We start from the raw sequence: 17103 nt of genomic DNA on the forward strand, positions 1-17103 counted from the left end.
CACAACCAAATACACAAACGCGCTGCAAATACAGAAATGATGCAAAAAGAAAAGCACACGTGTTTCATTAAGTTCTAGTGCGTTTGCCCCTGTCGGCCACCGTCGTTATAAGATTAGAATATCATTAATATTTTATAGCAGAAAATATTTGTCTGAATACTAAATTCTAAATATATGACATAATACACTGCTAAATCAAACAAGAGTTTGCTTATACAGTGATACAAACGGTAATTGCTGGATTGAGAAGGACTGATATTGATCAGGCAGCATTAACATACTGATGGGATTTGAAGTGAGCCACGGATAAGAGGTTTAAGGCTTTTCATAGGGGCATTTACTCATCCGTCTCTTATTTACCATGAGGCTGTATATATTACTAATAAAAAAACTACTGTGTATGGATTCTCATGATTACAGTACTGGAAGGACAAATCATTTTGAAATAAACTAATTTGCATTTTATTGCCAATGTTTACATTTAGACTAAGTTGGAGGTCTGCCAAATTTGCATGTCTTTGAAATATGAGGATTATTTTAAACTCACAGAGAGAGCTGTGTCCAGGAATTTCATGTGGAATTTTCTTTGCTGTGTGACAACAGCACTAACCACTGCACTACAGTGCTGCTCTCACTATTGAATGTTGAGCCCAGCCACTATTAGAAGGTCAGAGCTATAACTCTGCTAGCATAATGTTTTGCACACCCATTGGAACTGGAATATTTGCTTTCACCTTAGCTACACTATATTATGAAAAGGTCTGAGGATGTGATTTTAGGGGACTGAGAGCGTGTTTGTGGGTATAGGCTATGTGCAATTTCGCACCAACCTGCGATTGGAAAGTTTTTGTGGAAAAGGCTGGCATCAGCAATGTTGAAAACAGATTGTTTTTAGACCTTAGGCCATGTTGAGTTTTTAGCCATGATAGTGACGTAGTTCTAGGGATGACAATGACAATACAGAATATGGTATTTTGTTGCAACTCACTTTAAGTAGAAATTAATCTCAGGTTTGTCATACAAAGTTTCAGTTCCCTAAAAATGACTTCTCGAATCACTGAGTTAAAGAGCAGATGAGAAGGTATACCCTAATTCTTTAGAAATAATGTCAGTAATGTTAGCACTAATCTGTGCCACTTTCAAAATAGTTTAATAATACCATAGTTAAACAATAAATGAGTACATTAAATTATATTTTGTTACACTGTAACATCTTTTGTACCTGTCTACGCAGTACCTGCAGTGACTGTAAAAGGAACAGTTACAGAGAAATCTAATCCACGTATAAATGAACTGCAGAGGACAAAAGCCCCCTATAAGGGATGACACCATCTGTGCGCGTCTGCAAACAACTGATACCTTCTGCTCAGTTGGATTAAACAGTAAGAGCACGTATTCACTGGGGCTTGAATGATCGTAAACAAGACTGAACAGAAATGAGGTTTTACTGTTCCACACTAGGATTTTTCCTGCTTACAGGTATGTGCTTATTTTGTGTGTTTATTTTTGTAGCTACAGTAATTACCTATGTAATGTTCCAACTCATTTGTGCACCTGCTGGTAAATATTCAATGAATAGATAGACCTTTCATTTCTTAATTGAAAGTACTTTCACAGTTTTCAGTTATGAGATGTACAGCCCTGAAAATAAATGTTGTATTGGCGTATCTACAAACAGTGACATATGAGGACCTTTTTCTGGATTCTCCCTTATTTTCTTTCTCATAAATATAAATATAAAAGGATTTTACCTGCAGTTTACACTTAAAGTCACAAATAGCAGCTAATATATTTGTCCTTTTCACTTTGACGTATTGCATGCAAAAACATTTATAAATATTTTCTACTAATTGTGTGGAATGCCACAAGAACAAAAATAAACAACTTCACAGAGTAAAATGTTTAAGTAAATTTGTAGGTCTGCCTCCCACCGTGGCTGATTACTACTTGGTCTTATCAATACTGTAAAGAGAAACTTCTCACCACATACAGCTGGGTTAACATAATTAGTTTCTTTTCCTCCCGCACAGTCTTTGATCATTTCTTCTGTTTTAATATAGCATCTTGTACAATACAGGTGTTGTCATTATCTAAATTGATAACTGACATGATCAGATGTGAAATTGCCTACACAAATTCATTTAATTAGAAAACTGCCTAATATTAGTGCTACAATAAACAGTAAAACATCTCAAACTCAAAGATGTTATTTCATGGCCATCAATCACACACTGTGGGGTGTGAACATCATTAACTTTTTTTCCCTTTACTTTACATCTGCCACAACAGGGTTCAAATTATTAAATGTACCCTGTGGAGGTTTAAATGTAAACCATCTGTTTTGCTATCTGTCAAACACATTGCAGTAATCATTTGCAAAACATTTTTTTAATGTTTATGCAAACGCTTCTTCGGTTTCTTCTCCTTTTTTAAATTTATGCAGCACTAGATTACTCTACCGCATGTGAAATTACTCATGTTGATAATATTTTTCATCTTAGCATCACTCCTACTGCCTACCAACGGACTGTACTTTATACTGTAGCTGTAATGATGCAGATGCAGACATCTAAAAACACTGCCTAATTAGTAAGCATCCTAAATCATCAGCTTACACTCTTTCCAAGTGTCCACAATCACTGAGGGAGCACAAATTAAGTGGCGGCAAGACTGCTCCTTCCAATCATCAAAACAGTGTTAGAGACGCATCCAATCTCTTCTTGAGCTAGTAGTTTATGAAGCAACCTGACTGCCATTACAGCCCGGCTGTTAGACACTGAAAAAGAAAGGGAGACCACGATCGTAGTCTGCTAAAGAAATGCTTTTCATTTTAAACAAACAACAAAACGATCAAAACAACGTATAACCCAGCCAAGAATAAGGAAACAAACTGAAGTAGCTGACCATGCCTGGTCGAGCCCACCCAACTCCTGACAAGAGCCAGATAGCTTCCAGACCCAGATGTAGCTGGATCAGTGCAATCTGCACCTGTAACACAGCAATCAGAGACCCATGGCCTATAGAAATGCAGATGACGAATTTCATTTCTCTGTGAATAACAACAAAGGCATGTTTAACTTTATATGTGTAGAATATCACCGCCCTCTGCCAGGTACTTACACACATCCAACATAAATAGACAATGATTCATATACCATGAATATACAGTATTACGCAACTCCTAGTTGATTCTCTTATAACCCAGCAAATAGCATTAGCAAACCTGTTAAATTACTGGGACTAATTTGAGTAAATGGTAAGGTCTAAACATTTTATCTCTTGAGATGTAGTACATGTGACAGAAACAGCATGGATCTACAATACAACTCAATTTAGTTTTATGCTACATGATACTTTTAGGAAGGACAGCTTTGCTCGGGAAGAAATTTGAGTGACGTGTGTTGTTTTTTCTCTTCGTAGTCTGGGCAGAAAAAGAAGATTTCCAAGGTTACCACACAGAACAAACAAAAGGCACAACTGTCACAAAAGATCTGCTTTTGAAAAAGGAAAACACAATTGGTCATGGCAAGGAAGCAATACCTACTGAGAATATACATCAGCACACTGCAGTGGCAGCGACTGCCAAGTTTCCAGAGGCGGTCGTGTTTGACACCAGACCAACAGCATTTTATGAGAGAACACAAATCACAAAAGCATCGGCTATAATTGCGTCAACGAGCGGTTTTGTTTCTAGAAATGGGCAAAACTCTCCATTAGATACAAGAATTCACACTAAATCAGCAAACCCGTTGATTTCTAATTATGACAAGGTCGTTTTCGCTTCCTCACAAGCTGCATTTGAATCAATGATGAATGGCACCTCCGAGCCAGCGGCCTATTTGTCCACAGATGCATTGAAAGCCTCTCTTTGGCTTCACACTCTGCTTGATAACAGGAATCAGAGAAACACTGACTCTGTTACTCTCACATCTGCTGACAGAGGGCCGGGAGCTCCAATCCTATCTGCATCTCATTCTCGTGTAATTGATAACCTGGCTGTGCTGCGTAATGACAATAATGACAAACAATCTCAAGTCAAGGACGCTAAGGGGATTTCAAACCTGGAAAGGAATGAGTATCCGTTTGATACAGTGCAATCCATCTTCCGCAGCGATACAGCAGAAGATTCAGTGAGAGGAAACACCTTGACAAACTTGTGTTTGACCTGCCAGAAAGATGGAAGAGCGGTGTCCACTGAGAAATCTGTGGCTCTGCCTGCACTGTCACCCGATGGCTCATCATACTCTCTTAGTGTAGAGGGGCTCGCTTTAGATTTCAGTCCATTTACATCCTCATTACCCAGTTTACACCCTCAAGTGGGACAACAAGAAGACATTCTGAACAGAGAACTCAGTCAGCAAAACATTACCACACATTCCAGTTTTGCTGTGAGGGAACAGCTGGTTTACAACCCGATACTTCCTCCTTTATCCTACAATAAAACTGTGAATCATAGTCAAAGCATTTTGAACGACTCCCAAATCAAATCTTTTCTCTTAGATACAGGAACGGTTGCATTTGACACACGGTCTCTTGCTGAGATGTCATCAGCAACACAAAAAGACACCAAGAAACAATCGGGGCACACCTCTTCAAGTGAAACCTTAGTCACAGAGAGACAGATTTCAACAACCCCAGCGCTTTATCGCTCATCAAAGTCACTCTATACTGTGAGGAAACAAGAGATGCTTGGAAAAAAGGTGAGCATCGGGGACCCGCATTCAAAATTGATTTATTTCAGTAAGCTTAATAAAAATGCTTCCCACAGTCTCTCAACAAACTTCAAAAATGTATTTGTCCAAAACCAAACTTTGGACTTCAGCAGCGGGTCAGTCAGCAATTCGACTGATGTCGCTGAAACTCCCACCAGCACTCAGAAAAGTGTTTTTCCAGAAGGTAGTGATCAAAGCGCTGAATCACATCCAACTCAAAGAATGAGATCGATCGAAGCTTCCAGTGCACTAGCATCATTCAGCCTTAGTAGGCCAAGCACTTCTGCAGTCAAAAATCCTGAGTCTCACACTCTGACAGGTAGAGCTGATTCTTTGATCTCTGTGGCGAGGAGCCAAACAACAGCTACACTAAGCTCTAAGACCAAAGAACCCATATTAACTTTGTTACTAAAGAATTCTGCCATCAAGTTTACATATGTAACTACAGAGAGACACCCAACAGACAAACATGATTCTCAGACATTTAACACTGTAAACAGCATTGTTAAACAGTCTTTTGTTGATCCCTCAGGACCAGCGAATGAACCACAAACTCCAACCTCGTCAACAAGAAAAGTTGTTGTGCCTGTGAAGTTGTTTTTTTCCGAATCAAGACGGGACCTTGATGATGACGTGTCCATGTTGACTCTAACAACACTATCAAGCCGGTTACTCTCTGAAAGACTGACAATGAGCGCACCTTTAGGAAGTCAATCAAAAATCACTCAGGAGAGGACGTTTGATGTTAGCAATGATAACCATGAGGCACCGACACAGCAACCTTTTGTAAAATATAACAAGGATTTAATCACAGATGCACTAATAGTCCACAATCTAAAGCCGGGAGATAAAAATGAGCAGGTGTTGACTGTAGTTGCAGAAGATGAGGACAAAGAGATTATCAAGATAGAGGGCAACCAGGGTGAAGGAATTAAAGAGACAAAAGACATACTAAAGTTGCTGAAAGAAAAAGAGAGCAGGGACGATGAAAAGTTGGTAAACAAAAGAGAAGAATTATTGAGATCAGATAAGACGGACAGCGGGAAACAAGAAAGTATAATTAATACTGGAGTAGAGATAAATCGAAATACAGAGCGAGAGGAGGATAAAATGGCAGAGCAAGAGGCCAAGACAAGTAGAGAGGAAGGTGGAGGGACCATAAGAGACGAGGATGTAACTTTGAGAAAAGACAAAGATCCAAGACAAGGGGGAGTAAGAGACGCAGGTGCTGAAGAAAAAGCTGTGACAAAGACTTCCACCAAAGATGTAACTGAAAAACAGAGAGAGTCTTCGACGACGATAGGAGCAGAGGCTAGAAGAGAGGTAGAAGCGAGTGAGGAAGACATTAAACACAACAGAGAAATTGGGAGAGAGGACATGACAAATGTTCCCCTTGGACCTACTACTAATTCCAAAGAACATTACAGAGACAAAGGGAACACTGTTACAAACCTGTCTTCCTGCCACAGTTTGATTAAACAGCTGCGAGCCCCTGAGCACAAAGGCATTCATCCAGGGGAAAGTATTGCAAAAATTGTGGAAATGACCAATAAGCCATTTTCCTACGAAGTGACAAGCAATCACAGACCACTACACTCAACAATGCAATCCCAGAGCCCGAAACTATCAAGAATGACATCTTTTCCCAAAGAGCCACACACAGAGATTAAACACAGGGCTATGCTTACAAAGCATGGAGCTACGTCTTCACGTACTAAAGAAAGTACTCAGAACAAAGTTTTTGAGTCTATGTTTTCTGTCACTGCTGTACCAAAAATTGTCCCACAACTCTCTCACGCATTTGGATTTAGCACTTCAAAATCTAGCGATGCGTTGAAGCCAACAATTTCCCCGCACAGCACTGCAACTAAATCAGCTCATCCTGTACTAAAAAGTAGCAGTAATATGCTCAAACAACCCACCACCCCACGACTGGCAATCACAACAGAGTTCCCGAGAGCTCAGCCCCACTTTACAGCAAATAGCTCTACTCTCAGCGTATCAATTATTCACAGCATCTCAGATCATAAATTCAGTACTTTGGTTTCGAAAGAAAATTCACTTTTACAGACTACGAATGAGAGAGAGCAAGCGGCACACATTATACCAGCGCGTATATTTGATTCTAGTGTCAAGGACCCTTTAAACTTGAACATGATTAAAGAAGTAAATACATATACTTCAGTGAATCCTGCTCCGATCCAGCAGATGTATAATTACTCATCTACCAGGCCAGCCATAGCCTCAGCCCTGTCATCTGTGGCCCACACCTCCATAGGCCAGCCTCACCAAAGGCGATCTGCCCCTCAGACAAGTCAGTCCCCCTCTTCAATCTTTAACATGTCTTCAGGCCAGCCATGCTCATTTAAACTGTTAGAGAAGACAGCCCATTCAGATGCTCTGCATGCTCCTGTTGATGATAATGAGCAGAGATTGGTGCAGACCCTAATGGCATCGATGAGCCCTAAAGCAAATAACGATCAATTTCCTCTCAGCAACATGTCACCGCTGCCAAATCTCATGCTGTTTGGAGATGACAGTTTACCTGGCACCCATAGCCTAATGGGGCTAACAAGATCGGCTTCAGAAAAAGAAATATTGAGGCACAACTCTGACAGTGAATATGCAAATAGCGGAAGTGGCCATTCGGAGTCCTTGTTAGGGACTGCTGATGAGGAAAATGAAACTGAGGAGAATGACAGTGTGCTAAAGATGTTGACCGTGGGAGTTACAAAGCAGATGGCAGAGAGCAAAGATGAAAAGAACAGGTCCCCTTTTATAGCACAAACCATTGACAGGAGTAAACACCATGCTAGTACCACTGAGGAACTCAACTATTTGTCTGTATTACAGACTGGGAAACAAGCACTAAAAAACACTAATGATGACAAGCGCAATGACCTGTTCAATGCAGATGGCAGTGGTGATGCAAACAATACAGTGAAAACTACCCTTGAGAATAATCATCTTTCCCAGTTAGAAGGTTATATTGAAACAAGCACTCAGCCCATCATGTCTGCAATTCAGATCACTCACAAGATTGACCAGGCAATAGATGAGGATTTTCTGCCTGATACAAATGATTTTGCTTCACTTGTGCTTGACGCAAATGATCGAACTGTCACCACTGCATTTGTTGAGTCAGATAGTCTGCCCAAAATACCCCAAATACAGGCTAATGATGTGACGAGCATTGCTATTTCTGATATTAAGCTTAATGCAACTGAAAAGCAACATGACCCTTTCACACCACAGGCCACTGCAGGTGACAATGCTCCCCCTGACCCACAAATTAATTTAGGAAGTCACCTTAAGGTCCACAACATATCCACACAGCAGATTGCTGACCGGATTATTAATGTCACTTCTGAATTTCAGATAACCAATACTAAAACCAATGATTTTTTGTCTCTGGCACCAACTGCTAGTGCAAGTGGTCTCATTGTCTCCACAGAAGCTCATGAATCAGCGCTGACTACTAGTGAGAGTGTGCAATTTGTTATTACAAAGTCATCTCAGGCTGCACAAGCTGAACGTATGGTACAGTCCAATAGTCATACTGAGCCTTTGTCGCTGAGAGAGCCTCCCACAACTGCCACTATTGGCAAACCCCCCCCTGCTGTGAGAAGAACAAACACAACAGAAAGACAGAGTGTAGAGCAGTCTGTGCGTGAAATTTCTGTACAGGCGATCAAACAAAACCAGCATGTCCCGCCTGGTGTGCTCGCAATAACACGTCCTATCAATGACCTGGGGAAGAGTGTTCAAGGTTTGCTAAAAGCCGCTCACAGAGCTAAAGGGGTACATGACACAACGTCTACTATGGTGAAAAGAGTTGAAAATTCACCATTTAAAGATATCACAACAACAATGACAACAAGGACTGCTTTTGAATCTAAACATCCTAAACATGAGATGACTCCTACAGTACATAGGTTGGACAGAGCAGACCAACATAAGAAACAAGCCTTACCTGAAAAGATACTTGGGGCTGTGATTGATTCTGTACCACCTAAGGGGATCTTGCCTACAGAGATTTGCTGCACTAAGTCAAGCGTGACAACTGAAACAGGTGAGATTGATCATATCGCTCTAGAGACGATGTATAAAACACAGGCCGGAAACACAGCAGGAGATCATTTAAATGCAGTGCACAGTCCTGACACAGAACCAGAAAATGGCAACTGTAGCACTGACCGTCCTGTACCTGGAAAGGCTACACCACAGGCCACCAACCATGCAGTGCTTTCACCAGCCACCAGTAATTCTGACCATGACCACGCCACTGTTGAAGAGACTACGTCAAAAAAGGCCAAGAGTTTGACAGTTGAAACATGGAGAGTACTTTTTGAAACTGATCATTTGGAGAGCAGTGGGGAACTTGTAGAGAAAACAATACAAATACACTCTCACAGAGAGACCTCTAAAACTCAGGAGGCTGTTGCAACAGAGGTCACTTTATCTGAAGCAACTACTGCACATAGCACTGTAAAGACTACGGAGTGGACACTGCTCACTGAAAAAAGTATAAAAACACAATTAAATAGAGGAGCAGCCAAAGCTGAGATATTTGAGGCACAAAATGCCACCAGGTCAGCGCGTGCTGTGGCTAAAGAAGAGCCAGGAGTACAAAAGTCTGGGCGCAGGCTGTTACTGCCAGAGTCTGAGTCAGAGCTGCCAAGGCTCAAACACAGGAGACAGACCTCACCTCATCTTTATCTCTCTGGGTAATCTTATTGTATTATTCCAGCATTATCTATTAATCATGCTTTAACAAATTAAAGAACCATACTGGTGATTTTGCACAAATTATGCTATTAAGTAGATCATCCATCACAGTGAACTGCTTTCTACGTTCCCTTAATTGTTATAGTCTCATGGTAATGCATGTTATGAGCAGGTGCAGTTCTGAAAATGCTTCCTGATGATGCATTTAGGCCACTCCTAAATCCAATATTGACGAGTCTGCTGCTTATAAGCATTAACATTGTGAGTTGCCATGGTGCTCGGGGATCAAAACTGGAAGAAAAACAATATAACATGGATATCGTGAACAGGTTTGTGAATTTAGTCATTTTTTAGCCGCTCTTGGAACGGCAATGTAGGCGAGTTGGTCAGTCCATAACCTTGGCAATCCCTTAACTTTTCATGCAGCTTTTTTTTTAACCAGCTCTTTGGTCTTTGGATTTTCACTAAATACTTGCAAAAGTCATGGCTTTGTAGAGTGCTAATTAGCAATTGTTAGCATGTTAACACACTAAACAAGGCTGGTGAATATGATACATGGTAAACATTATAACTGTTAGCTCAAAGCACCACTGTGTGGCTTAAGACTGTGGATTCTTGTTTACATTGAATACGATGCTGTTTGGCAGCTAATCTGAATTGTCAGAAATCCAGGATCCAAGCAGTGAAATCATTCACTGTGATAGATTACATCTCAGCAAGTTTCAGTTCTCCAGAGTTGATTTTCATTGTACAGCAAAACAGATGGAAACTAATTGCTGCCTGGAGGGTAAGAAATTAATCTTAAACTTCTGCTAAAACATTAACTTTTTTCCATGGTCAGCAGTAATATAACATATGGACCTGTATGTACATACCATTGTTTTATATTTCCAGTGTAACAGAAGTTTCAGATGATCTGTGTGGCAGTGGGAACTACACAGCAGAGATGAGTCTGAACCTAGGTGGAGGTGTAGAGCCTGGGGATTCTGTGCCTGCCCTGGGGAACCTCAGAGTGGTTATCAACCTGAAGACAAACAACAGTCGGGTAAACCTCGAGGTCACCTCATGTTGCCTGTCCCCGACCATCCAGCCTGACCTCAGCAACTCTACCTGCTGCCTTTTCTCCAGGTACACAGGAAAGTAAAGTGAATGGGAAGAGGTTTTGTTGTTTTACGTTAAGAGGGGTAGTGTTTGCTGTGTTTATTTCAAGGTAAAAGGGCTTATTTCAGGCAAAAAGAAGCAGCTCAAAAATCTGTAATATTAAAAACTAAATATAGACGAGCAGAGGCAGCAAATACAGGATGTACACAGTGGGAAATGTACAGTACGTTTACTGATTTATGTGCAGCCATCTGGACTGTATTTCATGAAAAGAAAAGCATGCACTGAGTCTTTCCTAGTTGGCTTTTTTATTTTCAAATGCTTCTTCATATAATAGAAATTGAACTGAGGTTTTCAAAATAAATGGTAAAAACCTGACTTTTGGTTTTTATAAAAACATATAATAGGAGTGCATGCATGAATAATGCAACTTTTCAACCTATGTAACAGCCTCAACACAACCTAGCCAGACTGCCATTGCTTACAAACCTGTTTACTAGAGAAACAGTGTTATTATAATTCATCAATCAAGGGAGTTGCAGGTTCATTTCTAAGAGCTGAATATTCTCTGCTGGGTAAACAGAGGACCGCTGAAGGTTGATGGTGTTATCTCTGAGCCAGCATCACTCAGATAGATAGAAATTCAGTCTGCTCCTGCACACTTAGAAAGGCAGCGGTATAAATGCATCTAAAATATGTCAAACTGTGAATAGTCTGTTTGACTTTTACAGTGTATCTGAACAGAACACTTGTTAAAAAGTGTGAACACCTAGGACAAATCTTTTTAATATGTCTTCGAGGTAGAATGAAGAGAGACTGTAAAACATTTGTCACCCTGAAATCATAAAAGTAAACTTGCCATCAGCATACTGGTGAATACATTCTAGATGATAATGCTGAATTCAAATACATAACCTATTCACATTATGCAGCATGAGTAATGATACTAATCTGACAGCAACATTAAGTGAAAGCTGACCTTTACCAATGGTTTCATTTCGCTTAAACTTTCAGCTCAATATAAAATATGAATGGCAAGCTGCCTTTTTTCCTGCTTTCGTGGTTATTGATTAATACAGATTTAATGGCTTGTGACAGCCGTTTCACTTTTCCCGCAGGATATTCGAAGTTTTACCATTTTTGCTTTCCATGCAATAAGCAATCCTGCTATAAGGTTTTACTGTGTGTTTGTGTTGGGGCCTCAGGTTAGCAGCAGAGCCAGCGGGGATCACACTGCTGCCCAGTGCCCTGTCAACCAGTGCCAGCTTCACCATCAGTCTCTTCCAAAGGATTAATTACTCCGTAGTGTACCTACACTGTGATCTCAGTGTCTGCCTGAAGAACCAATCTGACTGTGAAAGGGTAAGACTGCAGTGGACGCATGGTGTAATCAACGCGAAAGGGCGAGAGAAGGAGCAGCTGAGAGTGATTTAAATTTAGTGACACGGGGTGTGACACTGTGAAAACAGATGAGGAGTGAACAGGTTGATGTAAATGGGTGGGGGGGGTGATGAACTGGAGAGAGGTAAATTAATATATGGCCGAATATGACTGAAAAACTAGGAAGAGAGGAAGGAGGATTATTTTCAAGTAAGAGGATACATAATTTTCCTAAATTAGAAGTGAAAAGGGAGAGTGCAGGGTTATTAAAATAGCCTGCCAGAGACCACATTCTTGAGTGAGATGTACTGACTCAGGCTGACAGCCAAAGACGCCCAGCCTAAACCATCTGTCATGTCATTTTGCACTCTAAAGGGGTCAGATAAGGTCTTTGTAAAGTTACAGAATATACTTGCAGCAAAGGACGCTGATACCAACTACTGTCTTCTGCTGCTGTGGGAACAAGGTCTCTGATTTATAAACTGAATCATCTGACAAATACACGTTATAGGGCAGAGGTGAAACTGCGGATAACCTCTGGAGACTCATTTTGATGTCTGCCTTTGTAGACCACTTCTACAGCTCTCTGATGAGGTTCCTAGTGTATCCTCATGTTTCAGTATCGACTGTGGGCAATGGTCAGTTTAAACGTTCTTCCACATAATCCGCAACTGTCTGTGTGCTTCCATTGATCGTTTTTTCCCCCTCATGCCTCAAAAAGGTGTTTCTTTCTTGGCACTTGACGTCAGGCTACATATTTTTCCTGAAACATTTCTTTTAAATATGAGCTATTTCTGAACTACTTTGTTTGAACTGCTCCAACTCAGAGTGGGCCGCTTAGATTAAAAGAAAGACTGTTGCTTTTAAGTTAAAAGCCTATTTCCAGATTTCTGTTCCTGCCCTTTCATTAAAATAAAAACTACCACAAAGGTAAACAGGTGTTTAGACATACTTGATCAGATTTGCACCTGTATTATTTCAGTTACTATTTCTGTGCATTGTTCTAGTTATTTTTTATGATAAACAGGAACACTATCCTTCTTCCAAAAAAGGTAATTACCTTACTACTCTGTCATTTTTCATACTCACATGCTACATATTTCCCTTGTCTTTTTATAGCAGTGCCTTCAGCAGAGGAATGCATTTTCCTTAGAGGGTCCAGAGGCTGTTGTTACCAATCTCAGGAATCGAATATCATTTGGTCCAATGTTGAAAGAAGTGAACAATTCTACCTTCCCAGGGGAGATAGGTAATTATTAGCTGTGCCTGAAAACAAAAACATTTATTCTGAGATAACACAGCGTGCATGTGAGATGCTGCAAGACAGGAAATGAGCGATGACCATGCCATTTATCTATAGCATTGGGGGAGATGAGACGTATAAGTTGCTCTTTGTGTGCACATATATAGGGTTTATCATGGAAAGCTACTCTACAAGCGCATCTTCTCTGTCTTAGTGTCAAGTCGAAACAGTTCTTTTCTTCATGAGGATAGTGCATAAACAAATCGTGGCTGTAGCCTCAAGTCAGACGCCTTCTCTGTTTTGATTTTCAGACCCATCAGAGCTGGACCTGGTTCTGGTCATCATCAGCCTGGTGGTTGGCTCCTCTCTTGTCACAGTGATGCTGCTGCTGGTGTGGCTGGCCTACCGTCGCCGGGCAATCTGGCTGCTCCACTCGGCAGCTCCACCATCCGCCTGCTGTGGCTGTCTGCGCCCAGGAGGTGACTTGATCCTACCGTGACCAAGGAGGAACCATTGCCAATTAGACTGATCACGTCTTCACCAAAATAGCTGCCGACAAATACATTAGTCAACAGACAGTGGAGCAGTCAATCATATTAACTGTAGAGCAGAGGCGGGAGGTCGTATTAGCCGGTACAGACCAGACTAGACGATGAGAAGCAATACAATTCACACCTCTCAAAGGTGACACTGCGGTTGCAGTCAAATTTCACACTTAACCATGAGCAGTCTATTATCATTCATTGAAAATAAACACCATCCCCAAATAGAAAAACTGCTCTGATCCCTTTATTTACCCTCAGTGGCAACAAGTCAATACTCTTTGTATCCCAGTTGGATATTGATAGCTTGTTAATACTGGTTTAATATAATGCATGCATTCGTGGCTTGACAGTTATATTGAGCCGCTGTGATCGACTGTTTAGTGAAAATGTCTTTCATTGGGTTAGAGAAAATTCAAGCTCATTTATTATCGCAAGAAAACCTACACAAACCCTCTGCAATGCGGTTTCTTTTTATCAATCAAAATGACATCATATTGCATCAAAATATTGTAATATGATAATGGAAAATAATGCAAAAATGGTTCATCTTTAATGAATATATAGCCTATATAACAGTTCCTTTACAGAGAAAGAAACTGTTTTTTTGTTCTGCCTGTCAGGAAGAATGAATGATCATTATTGACTGTGACTTCAATTCATGCTCTGAATTTCTGACTTGGATCCTCAATCATTACAATGAAATAATATAAAATGGGAAAAGTTGACTATTTCTATTATTTCTCACATCACATACCTCATTCATGTTTAGGTTATCAGTGAAAGAACATAATGTACTTATAACACTGTGATTCTTCTTTTCTCACTATGTGTGCAGGCCCACAGCTATGCAGCTGAGCTTAACACACTTCCAATAGAGGTTGAATGCAGCAGTTGGCCTTTGTGGATTTCACTGGTAGCAATTGTGAAACTGGGGAAAGAGTCTTGGACAACTTCAACAATTCAGTAATAGTGATTCAAAACTTAAAAACAATGTCATGCATCATGTTGCGTCAAACGTTATCTGTGACTTCCCGAATCCGACAATCTGACATTCACACCCACTTCACGTAGTGATTGGGCAAGTGTTGATAGGAAAAAAAGGAAGCAGGGTTCAAGCTCTCTTTTTTCATTCGTTTCACAACTAATGTCACTTTTTGGGTTTACAACTAAGTGCAACACTATCAATGCCTTACAGAGAAGATTGTCTAAAATAGGTGTGCCTTTATCCCCATATGTAAATGATTAGGCTATTAGGCCCATTTCTATGATCGCCCTGCATTTGAGTCTGGCCGTTCAAAACAGCTACACACTATTTCTTGCCTTACTATTTCTAGAAAACTAGTCCTAGTCCTAGCATAACCCAACAGTAACTGTCAAATTAATTACATTGTGCTTCATTCCAGGAAGAAAAGAATCAACAATGAAAAATCAACAAAGTAAGCAACACATTAGCTTTAGAAAGCTAGTGTAATGGCTAGCTTGGTTAGCAGTAAACTATTCACAGAAAAAGGATCACAAAACAGCTATAAGGTGTACCTGCAGAAAGAGTACCTACAGAAAATACAATAAGGGCATTTGGGATGAGATAAAAGATGCTTTTCATTTGGTTGGTCACAGCTTTCACCAAAAGGTGCAATTTAACTATGTAAGCATAACTCCTTGAGCCCTGTGCTAGCAGGGGCTGCTATAGCCAGAATCTTCAGGAGGTATTTCACCATCATCATCATAGAAATTAATGAATGTAAATCAAGGTCAACACAGCAGGCAAAGTTTATCCAAAAATATTTATATCCATGGAAACAGATACTGCTGTATATTGAGTGAGGTTTAGCAGACAAAGGTTTCAAAATGAGATGATGAAATAGATTTGAACCAGTGCACAAAAGAGGAATATATAATCATATTACAATTTTTTCCTCTCACAAGCAAATCCTAGACATCCTCTTCTTTGGCTGACTAGGTCATATTCACAGTGCTGTCACTCTCTCTCACGTATCTCTGCATCTTTAGAATTCTGCAAATATAGTAGCAAAATATCAGAATAAAATGAGGATTTGATTAAAAAACGTTCAATGCTCTTGAGAGATACACAGGAACCAATTAATGTTTGAGTAAACACACAGCTTACGTATGCCAGCGTTTACCACCGTAGGCATACATAGCAGATTAAACAACCTCAGTGCCCCCCCCACTCTCTTTTTGTTTGGTTATGTTTAGCACCTTCTACGCTCACAGAATATGGATCAGAGACACTGGAGTTAAGCTTGTTAGTTAGTAGAGGACATGAGGGGCAATAGAAAAGCCTTTGGCTCTAGCCAGTCAGCTTACCCAGCATGGGGGAGCCTGCTAATGCAATTGGCTGAGCTGTGAGATGTGGGTTTCATCAATGAAGACAGACTTCTCCCCTCAGGTAGCCTATCAGGAATCTGATCACGAGTGCCTGGTTTTCATTGGAACATCAATCCATGAGAATGTCCTAAATAATAGTGTGAGTTAGCGAAGCATGAAACTATGGCTGTCAGTGAATGTTAAATTCACCTATTATCATGGCTGTATACAGAGAGTTGAAGGGTTAGGGTGTTTGGGAGAATATTGTATTGCAAGAAGATGATGCTTATATTACCCAATACAAAACAACAAAAAGAGTGCAGCTTTAGTGTATGTGTGAGAATAACAGGTTTTATTGCAGCTGTGTAAAGCCTGTGCATTCAAAAATATTATGTTGATGATGATGCTCTTTCATTTTTTTTTAGGATTCTGCTCATGTCTCAGATATCGGCTAAAAAACTTATGGCAGCCCACCATAATGATCCACAGTGTATTAATGGGCTGCAAATATAATTAATCTAGAATCTTAATAGTCTCACAATAATATGTTTACAGCATTTTCCATTTGTGATGTGTGCAACACAGACACACAGGCAATGGGACATGTCTAAATGCAAATCATCCCACAGATGTGCATCTTCTCTCAACAACATTCCTGCACAGCAAGCCAGCGGATTTAAAAGGAGCAAGGAGGGGGGGAAATCCCATTGAAGTGAAATTATTAATAAAATCTTCTAACCGTCTCTTTGAAATGAAAGCCTAAACAAAGAGCCAGAAGCGCAGAAGAGATGTAGCTCCTCTCTCATGAGACATACATTGTGTACCGATTTGCTTTTACAGTTTATTAAAGGAAGAGAAACACAGAGACAGCAAGAAATGGACAGCTGCCTGGTGAGCGTAGAACACAATTGTGAGTTTGTGGTGGAGATTTGCTCTCAGCAGGGATCATATTGAATCTGAATGTGCTATCTGCTATATGAAGAAACCCAAGGGAGGTGGCCCAAATATTTATATGACTGCCAAAGCTACTAGTGGTCTACAGGAACAATTTGTATAAATATGTTTG

At 40.3% G+C, this 17103-nt stretch overlaps 1 protein-coding gene across 1 annotated transcript; it reads left to right on the forward strand.

Annotated features, from left to right (window-relative positions):
* Window positions 1–6413: 6413 nt before the first annotated feature.
* LOC116048009 lies at window positions 6414–14266 on the forward strand. The gene is made up of 5 exons (XM_031297086.2): window positions 6414–9439; window positions 10335–10568; window positions 11747–11903; window positions 13041–13170; window positions 13476–14266. Exons 1-5 carry the CDS (start codon window positions 6462–6464, stop codon window positions 13661–13663), a joined length of 3687 nt encoding a protein of 1228 aa, XP_031152946.2. The 5' UTR covers window positions 6414–6461; the 3' UTR covers window positions 13664–14266.
* Window positions 14267–17103: the final 2837 nt, after the last annotated feature.

The sequence above is a fragment of the Sander lucioperca genome, chromosome 5, assembly GCF_008315115.2.
Source record: "Sander lucioperca isolate FBNREF2018 chromosome 5, SLUC_FBN_1.2, whole genome shotgun sequence".
Classification (NCBI taxonomy): domain Eukaryota; kingdom Metazoa; phylum Chordata; class Actinopteri; order Perciformes; family Percidae; genus Sander; species Sander lucioperca.